Here is a 20368-nt window from a genome sequence, read left to right as displayed (position 1 = left end):
CTTGCTCTTTAACAAATACTAGAAATGTTACTTTTTTTCTTTAAACACCCAAAATCTTTCTCATTGGGCACACAGAGAAAAATTTAATATGGGAAATGTTACTATCCATAGACAGCTGAGGATAGAAATTGTTTGTGAGTGAAGCAATGAGATGTGATCATAATTTGGAATTGGAAGTGAGAAGTTACATTTTAAAAATCTCCACTCTTTCCTTTAGATAGACTGGTCACTGTTTTATTAGACCTTTCTTAAGCACAATGTAAAGAGCCAAAGAGAAAACCTAGCAGCAGCTGATCTCTCCTCTCAATGAACAGTGAAATGTCGGTGGTTATATCCACGTGGATACAAATATTCACTTCATAAAGAGCAAATAGCAAACCTCTGAATCAATACGAACTTTCATCATATTTTACCTTGATAGCTTCCACATGTTGAGGTGAAGCAAAGCTGAGCAAATCAGCTGAACTTACCCTTTACCTAAAGTAATGGGATAGAAGTTTTAAGATTAAAAATTATGAAATTTAGGAAGAGGTTTCTCTTATTGATTTTATTAAAATTCATCTGTGCTCTAGGCTGAATGAGATTTTATCTAACAAAGGACACTGCTAAAGCTACCCCTTCTGGGGCTACCTTTCTTTCTTTTAGTTTGAAATATTTCTTCAGCATTCCAAATATAAAGTCTCGACCGCTTTGGAAAATTCAGGTAGAAAGACCATTCAACATTTTCACGAAATTTGCACTGTGGCTCAAAACAGGTTATTTACTAGACATTTCAAAGCAGTTTGGTAGTATACGTACATAGAACATGTACACATAGTAACCAACAAACACAGGTTCATCTGTCAAACCTAGCTGGTGCTTCCTCCAAATTGTGTGTTGATATCATCTACGACTTTTCCTGTATATACAAATACGAAACAAGTCTGCTAATGTAGTTTTTTTCTTCAGTCTCTCATTGCACCAGTGTTCAATGGTATTCGATTTTTTCCTGCAGCTTTGAGAAAGTTACCATGGCCACTTGTGTTCAATCACTATCATGTCAACTTCTTGGAAATGATTCAGAATTAGTCTACCCCCAATAAATTAGCAGGCAGAATCTTTTTCCTTGAATTTTTGTCTCTCATGATGATTTGTTGAAATTTCATTTTCAGCTATGCCTCTTTATTAATTTCTCTCCATGAAAAGTTTTTCTAATGTTAAATCCCTAGACTTTTTATTAAAATAATTCTAGTCAAAATATGTCAGATATGACCAGAATTATATTAATTCTTTGGGAAAGATAGAGAGTAAATATTACTTATTTATTTTTTTTAGAGAGGCAGAGGAAGGGAGGGGCAGAGGGAAAGGAGAATCTTAAACAGGTTCCACACTGGGCACGGAGCCTGATGCAGGGCCTGACCTCATGACCTTGAGATCATGACCTGAGCCAAAATCAAGAGTAGGACACTTAACTGACACAGCCTCCCAGACACCCCAGTAGTAAGTAAATTTTAGATTACTCCTATGAGGGAAGAAAGAAAAAGGCAGGTTTGTAGGCTATATAGACAAAAGAAAAGACTAGCTTTGGGTATAAGAAACTTTAAGGGGAACCTGGGTGGCTCAGTGGGTTAAGCCGCTGCCTTCGGCTCAGGTCATGATCTCAGAGTCCTGGGATGGAGTCCCGCATCGGGCTCTCTGCTCAGCAGGGAGCCTGCTTCTCCCCTCTCTCTCGGCCTGCCTCTGCCAGTCTGTGATCTCTCTCTCTCTCTGTTAAATAAATAAAATCTTTTAAAAAAAGAAACTTTGATATGGGGCCCCTGGCTGGCTCATTCTGTGGAACATGAAACTAGAGCTTGGGGATGTGGGTTTAAGTCATACATTGGGTGTAGAGATTACTTAAAAAATAAAATCTTAAAGAAAAAAATAAAAAAAGCTTTGATTTAGTGTTGTATGTAAGAAATAAGATGAAGTATAATCCTCATCAAAATCAAATGACTGAGTGGCTGCAAACCTGTCAGGCTCCGGTTAAAAATCCCAGACCTTCACTCTCCGAAGACTGTTTTCTACTTGAAATGAATAATCTGTGACAGGATTAAGCTAATCTCACATAAAGAAAAGGACAGCTCTGACTATCAGGAATTCTGCTGGAAATAAAAACTTGATTTACATAATGACTGGCACTTGTGCTATTTAAATTTTCCCTTCAGGTCTGCTCTCATAGTCTTACTCCAGATCTCATTTTCATCACTCCTTGAAGTCCCTCATCCCCACCTGAATGATTCCTAGCTCAGCACATCCCTTCCAACACTTTAGTGTGTCTTCTAATATTTCCAGGGACCTGGAGGTTTAGTATGAGTAAGGACCTTTGCTTGCCTTTCCTAGTCCCTCAACTCTGACTCTAATCCTTATCCTGGGGCTGGAGGCTAAGAAGAGCCTCCAGACTTGGGTTCTGCCTCAGTAATTTTCCAGCTTGGAGATCTACTTTTTTTTGGTTTTTTTTTGGCAGTAGGACTTTTATTTATTTTTTAACTTTTAATTTTGAACTAATTTTAGACTTAAAGAAATGTTGCAAAAGTAGTACACAGAGTTTCTGTATATCCCTCACCCAGCTTCTCTTTTTATTAATATATTATATAATCATAGCATAATTATCAAACCTAGGAAATAACACTGGCACAACATTACTAACTAAAGGCATTATTCAAATTTTACCAGTTTTCCACTAATGTCCTTTTTCTGTCCCAAGATTCTTTCGGTCCCGTTATCACATTTAGTTGTTATTTCTCCTCACATTCCTGTGAGTGTAAGTCTGTAAGAGTTCTGATCAGTTATTCTGGTGAATGTCAGTTTGGGTTTGTCTAATGTTTTCCTCATAATCCAACTGAGATTTCTGGGCAAGAATACCACCAAAACAGTGTTGTGTCCTTCTCAGTGGATCCCATCACGGGGCCTGCGATGTTGACATGTTTTGTTACTGGTGATGTTGACCTTGATCACCTTGGTTAAGGTAAAGGTTTCTGCCAGATTTGTCTACTATAAAGTTACTCTCTTTCTCTTAGTAATTAATAAATATCTTGGGGGAGACACTTGGAGACAATGCAAATCCTGTTTCTCCTCAAATTTCTGCCCAATGATTTTATTATCCATCAGTGGATCTTGTCTGCAACAACTACCATGTGTTTGCCTGAGAGTGATGCTCTATTTCCTCCCTTTTTCCTTCTACATTTACTATTGGAATTCTACTGGAAGAGCGAGCTGTCCTTCCTCCTGTCTCATTTGTTTACTTGAGTGATTTTAAGTATGGAATTATTTTATTCCATTAGTTATATCCAGTACTATATTTATTTTGTTGTCACTTTGCTCCAGCTTCAGCCATTAGGATTTCCTTCTCGGAAATCTTAGAAATCCTTCCAGGTTGGTATCTGTGTTCTTTCAAGAAGTCCCCCAACCTCGCCACCCCCAATCTTTTTAAAAGCACTTTCTTATTTTCTGGCACCATAACATGCTCCAGGCTCATCTTAAATTTACTCTACCCCAGACCTGGCATCATTTAACTTCTTCAGAGCCCTGCTTTCTTTTACTGGAGAATGGTGTTTATAAAACAAGATCTGAACAATAGGTGTGCTTAGTGCTATTGAAGTGCCTTTGATTTGGGGCCCTCTTGGTGGAGAGAGCTAGGAAATACACATACATACACTAATTCACACACAAAGATTCATCTATATTTCTGTATCTCTCTCTAAATATATCTATAGAAGTAGCTACAGATACAGATATACATATTAAAAATTGTGAATATACACTGATACCTTAGATTTCAATCCAGTGCCACCTGGCTCACTTTCAATTTCCCTTTCCTCATTTGTTAACTTCCTTCTCTAACAATGAGAAACCTGGGGTTGCTATTTACAATATTTTTATTTACTCGATCCATTCTCTAATACATACATGAAGGATTTTCAGAATTGCTAACCATACTCCTGTGAGAAACACACTTATTAATCAGAATATAGCATTATGCACACCTCTTTTTGTCTAGCCTTATAGTATACAGTCAAGATGTTGTCGTCTAAACTGCGTGCTTCGGTATGGTCATGTTACCCATTTGATATACTGTTAGGTTTGGGGCACCCGGGTGGCTCAGCTGGTTAAGCGTCCAACTCTTGATTTTGGCTCCAAATCTTGATCATGACCTCAGCGTTGTGAGGCAGAGCCTTGCACTGGGCTCCACACTCAGCATGACTTAGCATGGAGTCTGCATGGGATTCTCTCTCTCCCTCTACTCCCTCCCTGCTCACATGTGTGCACTCTCTCTCACTCTAAATAAAATGGATAAAATCTTGAAATACAGTGAGATTTATTTGTAAATGTTTGGATTCCACTTTGGGTTTCCCTAACCCCAACATACTTGTTGGTTTTAATCATGCTCTGGGTATGTGAAACATCACTATGTTTCTAGGAGTCACAGCTATACAAATAGATACATGCAAAGGAGCACCACATCTCTCTTCATCTTAATGGGTACCCCATTTCCATTACCCATTTCTTCCTATTCTCCATCCCACCAATCTGCTTTAGGTAACCAGTATCTTTTCCTTCTGGTTAATCCTTCCTGCATTTCTTTCGTACAAATAAGCAGATACATATGTATTTTTATATATCTCTTTCTTTCTTACATGAATGTTAGCATCCCGTAGTTGCTCCTTTGCACTCTCCTCCCCACCTAACATTAGGTCCTGAAAATACCAATGATAATTACTGATGTAAAGAACTGGCACTAAGAACTTTGTCTATCAAATCAAGAGGTTTTTCACAGACACTTTTAATTCACATATATTAGCTTACTTCATCAAAATACTAATTGATTTGAAAATCTTACTGAAAAGGCTTCTGCTTACTGGCCTGTTATAGTGAGAAGTAAGATTGCTGGCTTCTGCTCTATGCTTCCAAGAACAAACTTATATACTTAAAATGTAACACATGGCACAATTACTGGGATATTTAGGTGCCATTTCTTATACAACATTCACTATAAACTTAAAACTATCCTATCTCTAGCACAAACATGTGCATTTCTATTTTGCTTACGGAAAAAGTAATCATGAAATTTAAAATATATTCCTTGAGTAAGTGTAAATAATCACTTATTTTCTACTCACAATATTAAACATTTTCCAAATCTTGAACATCAACATCAATTTTAATTTAAAGGGCCATTTCTTCTATAAGGTTTAATATAAATTTGAAGATATCCCATCTTTAGGCACAAAAAAGATTTATTTACATTTTGCTTAAGATAGACACGAAATCATGGACTTGAAAATGAGATTACTTCTTAAGTGTAGTCACTAATTTCCTACTAACAATATGTAACATTTTCCAAATATTGAACATAAACTTGATGAAAGAGAGACTAAGAAGTGACAATGTGGGGAGATGTAATTCCTGGAGCTCTTTTCAGCACTCATCACGATCTGACATATTACGTTTGTTTATTGGCTTGCTCCCACCACAAGAACGTGGGCTACAAAACAGCAGGGACTGTGTCTGTTTTGTTCACTGCCTTAACTTTAGTCTTGCATTCCATGCATTCAAAACATCCATTCTAAATGAATAAGCTGATGACGATGATGATGGAAGCTCTTCAGCATTTAATGTATTTCCAAAGTGGTTTTTATTCTGATTCTTCTAAAGAAGTGGGAGCTAGTTTATACAAAATATTTAGAAAAAAGCATATGTCTTTTAAAGTTGCAGAGTTGAGGGAATGAACATGAGGGGAATCTGAGACTGTTTCCAGAAGCCCACTGATAAGTAGGGATGGTTAAAAATGTACTTGAGGGAAATACGCTGCTTTGAGTTCTGGGCTGGACTGGATTTCTATGAAGAAATTAGAACCTTATGATATTACAGATGACTCCCTGTTCCTCCTTACTAATTAACTATGATAAGAGATTTCTCTGAATATGGGAAACAGACACTTTAAAACTCTTGTTCATCTCTAGAAAATCCTCAAAAATAAAACTCCACCTATAGGGATCTCTATCTATAACCTCAGATTATAATATATAAGCTTGGAAAGTAGACGCACAATTCATAAATGACTCAACAGATAGAAGAAGGTGAAACAAATGCCCGCTGGAGGTAATGACAACAGGACTAGGCCAGATTATCTGTAAAACCTCAAAAAAGCACAGGAGTTAGAAGCACCAGGTACTGTGGAAGATGAGGGTGAGGAAAGGAACTGAAAATACAGAAATTATTTGAAGTGTATATAAGGGGCAGTTAGATCTCCAGATAGCCACACCTACCTTGCTCAGCCAGGTGACTACCTTCCCCAATAGCCACAGGAAAGAGAATTATATTCATTAGAGAAACAAAACCAGGGCAAATAGACTTAGGGCTGGTAGACATAGAAAAAGTAAGGGTCAAGGGTAGGAATGAAAATGATGTAGGGACTTAAGTAAGTCTGCATACTGAATGGTGAAACTCTGACTCTTCTCTTGCCAACTGTAGATACATACCCAGGATGTATATCCTCCAGGAAAGAGACTGGTGGAATTTTTTGCTAAAGAAGAATAGCACAAGGAAAAAATTTTATGAACACTGACTTTTGGGTGTTTCCAATAAAGGCTGGTGGGCTGTCTTACTGCTGTATAGTTAAGCTCTCTATACACATAAGCTTCCCATCAGTTTTCTAGTGCTTAAGTACTAAGGAAGAGATAAGAGAAAATACTGCATCTATAAAACAAGAACAGAATGCTGTGAAAAAGAAGGGAACAACTAGGGTCAAAGAAAGAGTTACTGGAAATTAAAACTATGATAGCCAATCCTTGTGGAAGGATTAGAAGGTAGTGTTGTGAAAATCTCTTAAACCAAAAAACAAAATAGAAAAATAAAAGTAGAATACAGGAAAGAAAGCTTAAGAAAACTTGAGTATCAGATTAAGGAATATAATTTTTTTTAAAGATTATTTATTTATTTATTTGACACAGAGAGAGAAAGATCACAAGTAGGCAGGCAGAGAGAGAGGGGGAAGTAGGCTCCCTGCTGAGCAGAGAGCCTGATTTGGGGCTCGATCCCAGGACCCTGGGATCAGGACCTGAGCCGAAGGCAGAGGATTAACCCACTGAACCACTCAGGCGCCCCCAAGGAATATAATTTTTGAATAAAAAGAGTTGTAGAAAGAGAAAACAGAGCAGATGGTGTGATAAAATTATCAACAAGTAGTACAAAAACACTTCCCAGAATCAAAGAACATTTCCAGGGCTTACGAGGTACCAACAGAATAAATGGAAAAAAGGCCCAAGAACAATGGTGATAAAAAATAAGATCCTAAAAGTTTCTGGAGAGAAAAAATGGTATAAAGAATTAAGTATAAGGGACGCCGGGGTGGCTCAGTCAGTAAAGTTTCTGCCTGCGGCTCAGGTCATGGTCTCAGAGTCCTGGGATTGAGGCTAGCATCGGGCTCCTTGCTCAGCAGGGAATCTGTTTCTCCTTTTGCCTGCTACTCCCCCTACTTATGCTTGCTTGCTGTCTCTAATAAATAAATAAATAAATATCTTTAATAAAAAAAGAATTAGGAATAAAAATATCATTTCATAACAAAATTATTGGGGCTCCTGGGTGGCTCAGTAGGTTAAGCCTCTCCCTTTGACTTAGGTCATGGTCTCAGGGTTCTGGGATCTAGCCCCGCATGGGGCTCTCTGCTTAGCAGGGAGCCTGATTCCCCCTCTCTCTGCCTGCCTCTCTGCCTACTTGTAATGTCCCTTTCTGTCAAATAAATAAATAAACAAATCTTTAAAAAAGAAAAAGGCTACTGCTTAAAAAAATAACAAAATTATTAGAAGTTCAAGTCAATGGAGCAATGTCTTCAAAATTCTGACAGGAAATAATTTTTAACCTAGAATTACATTACATCAAATAAACAGTAATGTATGAGAATGGAATAATGATGTTTTTAGAAACATTAAATTTTAAAAACTTACCTCCCGTGCACTATTTCATAGTGCAGTGGCTACTGGCGGATGTGCTCCACCAAAATGAGAAATAAAATCAAGAAAGAAGATGATGACATGGGATCAAACACAGAAGAAAAGTAATGGGAATTTCCAGGATAAGAGCTAGGAGGTAAGCCTTAAGAGCATCCTAGGTCCAGGCTGAGTTTGATGGAAGGCTCTAAGCTCTCAGGGGAAATGTAACTGATGTGGAAAATTGTACTGAGAGGCATTTTACAAAGTTATTAAGGATTATGGATTATAGCTATAGATTTGAAAAAGAAAGCAAATTTTACTTTATTTTTAAATTTTTGTAAAATAAGCTACACACCCAACATGGGGCTTGAAGTCACACCCTGAGATCAAGAGTCACATGGTCCCACACTCTACCAACCGAGCCAGCCAGGTGCCCCCTGCCAAGAATAAGCAAAATTTAAAAAGAGGTATTTCATAACCCTAGGAAAAGCAAAATTGCTTAAGAAGGAAATGTTACCCTTGGTTCCACAATGAAACATACGTGCACAGTACTAATACTGAAAAACTATAAGGTGGATTCAGACAAAAATCATGATGTAATGGTACAGAGATGATTGAGGGAGGAAGGAAAGTTAAAGATCTAAAATTCTCATCATCCATAAGAAGCAGCAAGAGATAACGCATAAAACAGATGAAAAAATTATAGCAGTATAAGAATATTATTTAGAAACAGTGGAGGTAAAGATCAGAAGAACGGCCTCAGGGGTTGAAAGTGGTTACCTTTGGGGTGAGGAGGGAAAAAGAATTGCTGGTTTTTATTTTAAGTCTTTGAGCATTAACTGATTTTTGAAAATCAAGCAGACATTACTTAGATAAAAAATAGAAGTTTAAAACCCAAACATATAAAAAAATATGAACGGCATAGTATAGCAGGAAGAGTTTTGAAATAGGAATGAAAATAAACTACTGAGTGCTTATACTGTGATTTGGGTAAATCATATAACTTCTTTGAGTCCCTAAATCATATAACTTCTTTGAGTCTCAACTTCCTTATCTATTCATTATGGGACTCTGGTTATTTCTGAGGGCCTTTCAAACAATAAGGCTTTCATTCTATAATGACAACATATTTTTCTAGGGACAGCATAGAAAGAGAAACTCTTCTCCATGGTCTCATGGTACAGCTGTACACATTTCTGTCCACTTTCCCAAAGGTTCCCCTACCTTTGCCCCTTGAGGTCAAAATGGAACTGGCACACCCGCACCCTGAAAACCCTATTGTACCTGTGAGGCTAGTCTCCGCATAGCCTCCTCCTGCCGCCTGCGCATCTCTGGGGTTCCTGGGCAGCTTCCACTGGGGATGGATGAGTGGGCTGAAGGTGGCTGTGTGAGTGGCAGCTCTCTGTTGGCATCCACATCTGGATTAAAAAGATGAGATGTTTGCATGAGATATTCATAAAACCCCGAGTTAAAGGAAGACTGGTTAAATTCCGTTTGTTCTATTATCCAGCAATTCTACTCCAAGAGAAATAAAAACTTAGGTCCACAGAAAAACTTGTACACAAGTGTTGAAAGAAGCAAGATTCATAACAACACAAAAGTGAAAACAACCCAAATGTCCACCAACTGACAAACAGTTAAAATATGGAATATGGAATATCTATACAATGGAATATTATGCTCACTCGAAGAAGCCAGTTAGTTACAAAAGACCATCTACTGTATGATTCTCTCTACATGAAATTCAGAGTAGAGAAATCCACATAGACAAAAAGTAAACTGGTGGTTATATAGAGGTGAAGGCAAGGAGTTAGGGGGAGAATGGAGATTGACCACTAATAGGCATTTCTTTTAGGGGGAGACAAGAATGTTCTGATATTCGATGATGCTGACTGCTGTACAATTCTGTGAATATACCAAAAAGCATTGAGTTGAACAATTTAAATGGGTGAATTGTGTGGTATGTGAATTGTGGCTTAATAAAGCTGTTTTTAAAAAATCTCACTTGTTCATGTTATTTAGAAAATGTCTTATCTCCTACTAGAAATTATAGACTATATATTTATTTGGATACAGTTCACAGTATAAAAATGGGTACCCAGATCAGGAGACTGTTGATGGTTACTAGCCATGGAAAAGGAGGAGGAATAGGGGAATGCAGTCCTCATTTAACTCCCCACCAGCAGGACTGAATTAAGACTTCTTCCACCCAGTTGGGAGAGTAAAATCTCTGGTCACTGGAGCTGAGCTCAGAATAACTGTAGGAGGACAGGAGTGGGAGGCAGCAGTGGAAAAAGACTGAAAATGTGTGAACTGAGGTAAAGCTCTGTGCCTGTCACTGTATCATTTCTGTTGTTCACTCCTCCCGACCCCATTCCCCTTTATCCGGTATTTGATTTTGTGGGCGATTACCCTGTGGCCTGAATACCCTGTCTTCTACCTACGGCTTTTGAGAGATGCCTTCCTTTTCGTCAGGAGTGGCTTTACTCTCTGCCTGGTACTCAGAGAACAGGAGAATAAGTTCAGAGGTAGGCAGTCAATGAGCACAGGAAACGGGCAAAACAGTCATTGTTTCCGAAGTGAACAGACCATGGAGGGTAGGGGTCACTTACTTAACAGCTCGCTGGGGGCCCGGCAGCTGTTGGCAAATGTCAAATCCAAACAATACCTACACTGAGACTTTTAGTGATGGGAAAGTCTCGTATTAGAGCTTCCCTAACTACTGTACTGAGTATACTTGTAGTTAATGTAATAGAGCCTAAATTACACAACGGCTCTATTTTTACAAAATGCTTTTGTGCTTTGTGTGTCTGTGCTGGGGAGGGGGGTGGGTGATGACGGTGGTGGTGGAGACTGACGGGGGAGTCAGGTTTGGGAAGGGGTGTGGGTGGAAAGCAGGATGACAGGCTAGTGCTTGCCTTGACAGTTTTTCTGTACCTTCCCAGGAAAATGACAAGGAGGGGGCGGGCTGGGGGCTGAGTGTCTGTGGGGGAAGGACGGAGCAAGGCAGCGCAGGGCTGCAGGCCGAGCGGCTCCCATCTTTCACGGCGATGCCGCGCAGCGTGGAGGAGGCAGGGGCGAAGGAAGGAGGCAGATGATGCAGAGATGGGAGCTGGGAGCTCCAACGATTTTCTACCGTGTTTTCGTTATTTCTACAACTCTATCATTGGTATCGCTGATGGGGGGTTAGGAAAGCCATCGGGAATTCAAATAAACCTATTCAAGCTTGATGTAAATTAAACTCTGTGGAAAAATTAAGCCATTTCTCCATACAGACATCATTCTTATTCATTAATGAAAGAAATTCTGCTGTTGCCAGTAAAGCTCCCAGTGCCAGCTTACATAATAACAGATTAATGTGAAAAAACAGCTCGCACACTTTATCAGTCACTTATTCTTGACCCTTCTTAAGGGCTAGTGGCTCTGGGAAGGCGGCAGAGGTAGGATGTAGTTTGGACTTGGGCAGATTACAACAGAAGTTATTTTGTACAAGGCAACTGCTGGTTCTGTGTGATTCTGATAAATATATAACATATATTCTATCTCCTCTGACACCATCTTCAAGTTTTGAAAATTAACTATCAGGGCAAATCTACAGTCACAACATATGGACATTTATCTCAAGAATGGCAGCATCCTGCTATTTTTAGAGTATCTCTGCAGATAAAAGTCAATGGATGTCAGAGAATAACTTAATGAACCACCTCTAAAGAACCTCTGTTTGGGGAGCACATGGACTATGTTCTGTTAATCCTTGTTCTCCCAGGTACCCTTCTCAGAAAGCAGCTCTTTTGCCCTTGGGATTTATTCTGTCCTACAGGATCCTACCATTCTGTTATCTGCAACACTCACACACCGAGGAGTCAGAGAGACTATTAGCTATCTGGTTTTCTTCCTAACACACTCAAAGAGTTAACCTCTTGGATTACTCAGATAAGATGTAGTCTGGTGTGATATTTAAGTATTCAAAGGAAAATACTGGAATAGGTTGGAAAGTTAATTTCAACTACTTTTCAAGAAGATATGTTTTTAGAATCACAGAATTTTAACACAGGAACAAATCTTAAAGATCACTTCCTCATTTTACAGATGAGAAAACAGGTTTAAAAGACTCAATTAGAATTCTCAAGTTACAAAGTATGTGTAGTCACTTGAGTGTTGGGCTCAAACTCTGGGCTCTTAGCTCCCATGACACAATGCCAATCTACCTAAGAAAAGCTTCCTAGAGAAATAAAGCATGCTACTGCTTGTGAGAAAGGAATTCTTCCATACCAATTTTTATCATACCCTGGTAAACAGGGACTCTTAATTCAATGAGTTTTCTCTGTAGACACTAGTTCTTCTCCATGTGAGATATCCATTAAGTTAGCCAGAGGTAATCTGCCTACTGAATGAAAGGGCCTGCTAATTAATTTCATTAGGAAACCAGAATGTCTGGAAGATGTGAAGTGAGTTCCTATTAAGTTTCCAGCATGCGCTAGACTCTGTAACTACTATGATCTCAAACCATTTCTCCTGGCTGCTGTCTGAAAATTTGTGGTGAGCTAGATTATTGATTTGGAATAGCAGAGCAATAGTTTCTGGTTTTATTCTCTTATAACTAATAAAAACCAGGTAGACTGGTTATACATACAGGTTATATAGGAAGAACATCTATTTATTTCCTTTCTGCAGATGAGTTCCTCCAATAAGGAGAGGCAGGATAGCAAAGCAGATAAGAAACTGGGCTCTGACACAGACTGCTTAGGCTCAAATTCTTGTTTCACCATTTATTGGCTTTGAAACTTTTGAGGTCTACTTAACCTCTTTGAGCCTCAGATCACTGCTCTGTGACAGGAAGATAACAGAACTACCTTACTGAGTTGATAAGAGGATTGGGTGAATTAATATTGGTTAAGATCTTAGAGAGTGCCTGGTACTAAGGACCACATGAGTATTTTAAAAATAAACAAGATCCTGGTGGTGATCGTTGAGCTGTGCCCTCTCTGTGATGAAAGAAGTGCGAATATACATGAGATCTCAGCATCTTTTCACAAGGAAGCAGGAGAAATCCTTCAAGGACACAATGAAGTTCAAGCCCAAGCAGCGCAGTACTGACATCAAGAGCAAGGAAACGGAGGCTGCAGACAGACTGTGCCCGCTCGGAATGAAAAGACCTGGGTCCCGGCAGAGCAGCAGCTGACGGTGATAGGTGCGAGCGGCTCTTACAGGCAAGGCTGGAGTCGGTGTCCAAAGGACAGGCTAGCCAGAATGCCAGAAGGGAAGAGTCATAAATTTATTCCCAGAGAACGGTTTTCTCAGTCACACTTAGGGGACTGCTAGATATGTGGGTTAAATATAAACCGAGCATTACTTTCTTTCTCTCAACTCTGAATTAATGGTCCTCTTGAGCAAGTCAGGTTTTGCAGATCAGAAAATAAAAGGGTGTAAGGCTTAATACGTCAGAAACTTTCAGCAACGAAGCAGGGAGTTCTTTAAAAAGAAATACGTACGTTTGGGGGAGGCATGTGGGCTGTCTGAGGCAATCTGTCTCATCCGTGTTCCATGGCAGCTGAGGGCCACCAGTCTGGAGATGATGGCAGTTTTGCCGAACCCAATGTTTCCCACAATCACTACTCCTTGGTTGACGCTGGCATTTGAGCTTTGAAGTTGAGCATCTATTTCGTGGAAAACCCAATCCCGGCCAACAAACACTGACTCTGTAGTGATGCTGGGCACTTCAAAGAGCAGAGGCTTCAGGGAGATATCTGGAGGCCTATAAGGTGCAAAGTGAACTGGAAGGAACAATAAGAGAACACACAACTTAGGCCAAACTGTCATCATTGAAAGAAATACAGAAGCAGAGCCACTTGGTTTAGGAGACTATCAGTTCCAGTACAACGGCATCCTGGGTTATTCAGCAAATAATACAACTCAACTTCACTTTTATGCAGACGAGCAGCAGCAGGTGAACTAGGGTCATTTGATACTCTAGTTGGTACAAAACAAACACAATTAAAATGCCAATGATTTACCGAACAGTCAGAAAGACAGGGTGATGTTCAAAATTATTAAATAGTGGGGAGGGCCCAGCACCAGCACTCAGAATGGACGCCGAAGTAGTACAGAAGCGGCGTCCAGGCTTCCTTCTCTGCCTGGCGATAACCTTTTAGCTGTTGGATTGTGGGGAGATACGGGGTGGGAGCTCCTGGGGGAGAGTCCAGGCTATGGCAGAGCATCCAGATGTCTTACAGCATCAACTCTTTACCTCTAAAAGCTCTGCTAGTTTAAAAAGTCTTCAACATGTTAAGCAGTCAAGGAAGCAGAAATGAAACTGTGACCTTAGGTCTTTGCTCCTCTACTGCTTGTATTCATGCCAATCAAAACAAAACAAAACAAAACAAACCAACAAAAAGTTTTGGCTTATATATACCATGGGGACCTGGTACTGCTTTTCTCATTTCTGTGCTTCTGAAGTTGTGGCATGTGCTAAGAGCCAAGCATAGGCTCTACTTTCAGTAGCTTTCTAATAATGCATAATAGATGTGACCTGGTTTCAAAGATTAACCTTTTAATTTTATTGATGGTGGAAAGAAGTCTTGTCTATAACCTCTCTTCCCTGGGTTAAATGCCTTCCTAACTATTCAGAGAGTAGCCCTAAGATGTATCATTTTATCTGTCTGGAACCAGGTTGTTGCTGCTGTCATTTTCGGTAAGCTCTACGCCCAGTGTGGGGCTTGAACTCATAACCCCGAAATCAAGAGTCACATGCTCTACCGACTTAGCCAACCAGGTGCTCCAGGAAGCAGGTATTTTATGTTCGTACCTTTAACACCGTAGCACAGTACTTTGACAAAAAGCAGGTACTCAATAAATGCTTACTGAAATAATTAATGAAGAATAAGGTATTATATTCTAAGCCCATTTTTATATTTTGGAGGATAAAACCCAAGGGAAGGGAATGAGGACAGGAGAAAGAGGGAAATGAATCTATTTTTATTGCTTATGTTATTCTAGAACATACTTAAGCCACCTATATATCATTAAATGGAATCTAGAGATGGCAGCTTGAGAAAATCTACTCATAAGCAAGCATCATGTACATACTCATTAAAAACTCTCTGAAAGCTATTAGAATAACTGAGCATTAAAAAAATGGTAACAACTCCAAAAACAGTGCAAATAATTAAAAATATAAAGCCAAAACTCTAAAGTGAGAAGAAAATAATTTCCTCTAACAATTTTTAAATGTTCCAAATTTTCACTAAAAAGAAAAAAAAAAAGGCTGTGGAGATTCAGTTATATAATTGCTTATAATTTCCTGATTCTAGTTTCTTTAACAAAACTTACTTTTCTAAAATCCCTAACTAAAAACATAAAATAATAAAATCTATAACAATAGGCTAATATAACACTAGATGTTAACTGGACTTAAAATAAAAATTAAAAAAATCCATAATCATAATTACAGAATTCAGTGAAAAATTTGACTCTAACTTGCTAAATATACTCTTTTTAATGCTACTGGCTTGTAGCTCATACTCTATTTTACCTTTCTTAAACATTACTTTATTGAGTTATACTTTACAGATCATTAAATTCACCCCTTTAAAGTATACAGTTCAGGGGTTTTCAGTACAGGTGACCCCTGAACTATGTGGGAGATGGAGGAGGTGATGCCTCATGGAGTTGAAAATCCGTGTGTAACACCTGACTCCCCCAAAACTTTACTAATAGCCTATCTGACTGAAACCCTTAGTGGTAGTCAACTAACGCATATTTTGTATGTCATACATGCTATACACTATATTCTTACAATACAGGAAGCTAGAGAAAAGAAAATGTTAGCAAGAAAATCGTAAGAGAAAGTACCTGTAAGGTAGTCTGTAAAAAATCCACATATGAGTCAACCAGCACAGTTCAAATCTGTGTTGGTTGAGGCTCAACGATATATTCAAGAAGTAGTGCAACCATCACTATTCCAATTCCTGAACATTTTTATCATCCCCCAGAGAAAACTGTACACCCATTAGTTGTTACTCCTCAGTTCCCCTTCCTCCTAGACATTGATAACAAGACTTTCCATCTTTACAGATTTACCTATTCTGGACATACATGATAAATGCTATCAGGTAATATGTGGTCTTTTGTGTCTGGCTCATTTAGCACGTTTTTAAGGTTCATTCATATTGAAGCATGTATCAGTACTTCACTCTTTTTATAGTTGAGTAGTATTCCATTATATGGATATATCACATTTTGTTTATCAATTTATCTGATAAACATCTGATTCGTTCCCACTTTTTGGCTATTATGAATTACACTGGTATAAACATTCATGTACAAGTTTTTGTGTACATATGTTTTCAGTTATCTTGGGTATATATCTAGGAGTGGTATTGCTGAGTCATCTGGAAACTCTATGTTTAATTTTTTGAGAAACTGCCAAACTGTTCTATTTTCCTTTTTGCTATTTTTTAGAGAAGTAATACATATTCACTATAGAAAACTTAGGAAAAGTAGATAAACAAGATAATAATTGTACTCCCAGTAGCCAGAGAGAAACACTACTCACATATACTCTGAATTTTTTTCTGTACCATAAATACTTAATCTAAAAACCCAAAATGGGATCATACTGTTTTATAATCTCCTTTTTAAAATTTTCACTTAGCAATTCCAGAATTCTGAAAAAGTTGATTCTGTCAGACTTGCCTAATGGCTGCTTCAGTGGTAGGACTGATTCTTGGAGCTCCTTACTCTACCATTTTCCATGTCACTTGATAGTGGGTGACTGCCATCCACCTGGGGCTTTCTGGGTACCTGAGTTTGTTTGGTGGGTACCCAGACAGACATAATGAGATCAGGATGAGCAGTGATAGGACTCCTCGGGAGGAAGGAGAAAATAGATCAGTTGGCTTGTGATGAGTCTAATGAGGCCTAGGGAGACCTTAAGTTACACAGCCGGTTTCAGAACTAGAAACAAAACCTAACTCCGACTCAAAAATCCAGGTTTCCCCCCCTACTATATTATGTTGCAACTGTTCTATAGGACGTGACTTTCAAATCTGAAAGTGACATGAATGATCCCACTGATGACCAGGACTGATTAGGCTTAGCTGAGGGGCTACATGGTCTTCCTCCTTCACTTCTCTTGTGTTTCCCTTTAGGAACTGCATTCTTGGCCAGAAATGACCTTTCCATAGAGGTAAGAGCTACAGAAACTCTCATATGATTTCTACACTAACTGACTTATTTCTTCAGGTCCAAGGTTACTTTACATTTTGTATCAAAGGGGCTTTCGTGAATATGACCAATCCTAATTTATAATATGGAATTAAGTATAGACTCAATTTAAATGCTTAAGTTTTTGAGAAAAATTTCTGAACTTGTTCTCATGTTGACGTCATCTCCCATCATATTTTATTCTACTGAGAAAGCTTTGACATTTTAAAAAGTTATTTAAAAAATTTTCTAAAAATGTAATCAATTCACAAAAGCCTCAAGGGAAGAACAGACAAAATTAGCCTAGTACCATATGGTAAAACAACTGTAGACGCCAAGAACAGCCTAGAAACAATTTCTGTACTTCAGAACCTAAGGCTTTTGTCAGCTCAGTATGATAAAAGAAAGCCCTGCTTCCTATGTACCAACAATAAATTTAGGGCATACGAACAAGAAAGCACTTTGGCCTGCATTGTGGGACATGGAGGTAATGGATGTTCTCTGTGGAGTTCATATTCCTAAATAAATGTTTGTTTGGGATATCAGCTGGCTTCCGAGAGATTTTCTAAGGCAGAAACACTGAAATAATCCATGAGAAATTACCACTTCAACTACAGCTGAGCTAAGGGAAAAAAGATGAGTTAATCCACCATTTAGTAGCAGATGTGGCTTTCTTACCCCTGGCACTCAAGAGTTGGCAGTCTCAGCTCAGCAAAGACAATCCCACCTGTCTCAAAGCTTTCTGATAAAGTATACTGGGGTGTCTGTGTGGCTCAGTTGGTTAAGCATCGGACTCTTGGTTTCTGGCTCAGGTCTTGATCTTGTGGGTTACGAGATTGAGCCTCACATCAGGCTCCGCTCAGAGGGGAGTCTGCTTAAAGATGCTCTCTCTCTGCCTCCACCCTGACTTGAGGGCAAGCTCTCTCTCCCTCTCTCTTAAATAAATAAATAAATCTTTCTTTTTTAAAAAATAAATCTTTCTTTTAAAAAAAAAATACAGAAACCTGTAATTTACTTCAAAATTCATAAAAAAATGATGGGTGGGTAAAGAGATGGACAGATGGATAGACAGGTGATAAAACAAAACAGCAAATGTTCATGATATAGTCCAAGTGGTGGGTATGTAAGTGTTAACTGTAAGATTCTTTCCTTTCTGGTATATCTGAAAAATTTCCTAATAAAATGTTAAAGGGGAAAAAAAATCCACCATGGAAAAGAATCACATTTCAATAGGGCACACAAATAAGATAAGCTTAAGGAAAGTAGTTTTAAAAAGGATTTAATAACCACTCCAGACTCAGATCGGTGTGGGCATCTCCTCAATGTAAATGAAGCTTGGAGCAGACAAATGAGTTCTCTCTAGGAAACAGCCTCTGTGAGACCATCAATAAGTGTAATTATATACCTAGGCTTACAGAGAAAACAGACCTTTCTTTAACTAAGGCAAAGCATAAACATTAAAAAACAACAACACTAACGTGCATTAAGGCTAAGAGATCAGCCTGCCCAAATGCAAATATAAACAGCTGCAGTAAGGGGAAAAAAGGGGAAGGGGAAGTGGAGGCAAAGGAGCTCTAAGTGGATTTAGACTAAAGCATATTTACTCATGGAAAACAATCATGAATCATCTTGAAAGTAGTCAGTCACAGGACTGGCAGAAGAAAGGGTGTGTGTAATACAGCCAAGGTCTGGTGCAAACAGGAGCAGAGATGTGTTTCCTCACATTCTTCTACAATGACTGTAAAGTCTAGCCTGGAAGTACCTCTATTGCTCAGAACAAAAGATAATTTCAGGCTCATTCTCAGGGCTCATGGAGTGCATGCCAAAGCAGAGAAAAAACACACGTGCTGCAGACACAACCTGATATCACATCAGCACCAAACCTCTGTCAAAAAACACACTTATTTTTTTCTTAAGAAATGCTTAAACCAGGGCAGGAGTTGATTTGTCTACTGAGTTTCTAGAAGGTTCACTCTCCCGTTTACAGGAATCAAATCTCTTTAGGGTCTGTTGTTTATTCCTGCTGCTCTGGAGAGGACTACAGTAGGTAGCTATTTCTATACCCGGAAATGAGTTTCTGAAGAATGTAAAGCAATCTGAAGCAGGTCTTAAAAGACAATCTAAAGATAACAGTCTGAGAAATGTTCATTCCAGAAAACTTCTGTTTAAAAAAAGGAAAAAAAAAAAAAAACCTGTTAATAAAGTGGAATCACTTTTGGGGTCAATAAGGAAACACAGCAGAGTAGGAAAACTATGGACTCAGAGCCAGGATCCCTTAGTTTGTATCCTGTCTCTGTTACTTACTGGTGGAGTGGCCTCAGGATAATTACGTAGGTTCAGAATATCTCGTCTTCCTCATTTTAAAAATAGGGATAACAAAGACACCTGAGGATTAGATGAGTTAAAAGATGTGATGGGCCTAGGACAGTGTCTGGTGGTTACGTGTCGCACTAGCGACATCATCAAGCCAAAAAGAATCCAGAGTAACTGTAATCACCCCCTTCCCACATACACTTATTTAAAACAAAACTTAACAAAAGGGATATTGAGAACATAATGAGTCTCTTCAAGCTCTCGTCCCTCTGAGGCTTCTGACTTATCTCCCTTCTTTTCCCTACCCAACATTTTGAAAGAGCCCTGCTTGCTCTCTTCACTTCCGCAGCCATCATGCACTCTAGCCTGGCCTCCTCCTGTATTATTCAACAGCATAGCTGCTCAAACTATTTGCTTAAAGTCACTACAAACTTTCTAATTGTTAAGTGTGATGATTTCTTTTTCCAGTATTTATGCTTCTTTTTTTTTTTCCTCCCCAGTCTTTATGCTTTTTAACCACGCCTCAGTATTTAACACTTTTAACTAACCCCCACTTTTGGAAATACATTCCCTTCTTGGGCTTCACATGGTAACACTTTCTTCTAGTTCTTTTTTTATCCTTTCCTCCTGATGTGTCTTTAATGATTCCTCCTCTTCTGCCCATCCCTAAGATACTGCCAATACTTGGTTCTATACTTCATTTTTTTCTTCTTCATGAGCTCCCTGGATAATCTCAAAGGAATAGACTAACAGCATTCACAACTATCTAAGTGGTGATGGTTTGTATTTCTATTCCTCATTATCAAACTCCTATACAGTATCTCCAACTCAAGAGTTACCTGCTTAGATTTCCAATAAAAACCTCAAACTTGTTTAAAAGTAAAGTTACTGACTCACTCACC

The 20368-nt window shown here is 38.7% G+C and overlaps 1 protein-coding gene across 10 annotated transcripts in view; it reads right to left on the bottom strand.

Moving 5' to 3' along the window:
* TANC2 (tetratricopeptide repeat, ankyrin repeat and coiled-coil containing 2) overlaps positions 1 to 20368 on the bottom strand; it is a 365737-nt gene that overhangs the window by 84110 nt on the left and 261259 nt on the right. For all 10 annotated transcript variants that reach the window (XM_032321490.1, XM_032321491.1, XM_032321492.1 and 7 more), the window contains 2 exons: positions 13442 to 13723; positions 9234 to 9367 (listed from right to left, as the gene is read on the bottom strand). In XM_032321490.1, the coding sequence (XP_032177381.1) occupies positions 9234 to 9367; positions 13442 to 13723 (416 nt within the window). The remainder of the gene's footprint in view (positions 1 to 9233; positions 9368 to 13441; positions 13724 to 20368) is intronic.

Source organism: Mustela erminea, chromosome 18 (genome assembly GCF_009829155.1).
Source record: "Mustela erminea isolate mMusErm1 chromosome 18, mMusErm1.Pri, whole genome shotgun sequence".
Classification (NCBI taxonomy): domain Eukaryota; kingdom Metazoa; phylum Chordata; class Mammalia; order Carnivora; family Mustelidae; genus Mustela; species Mustela erminea.
This window is presented reverse-complemented; position numbering and strand designations above follow the sequence as displayed.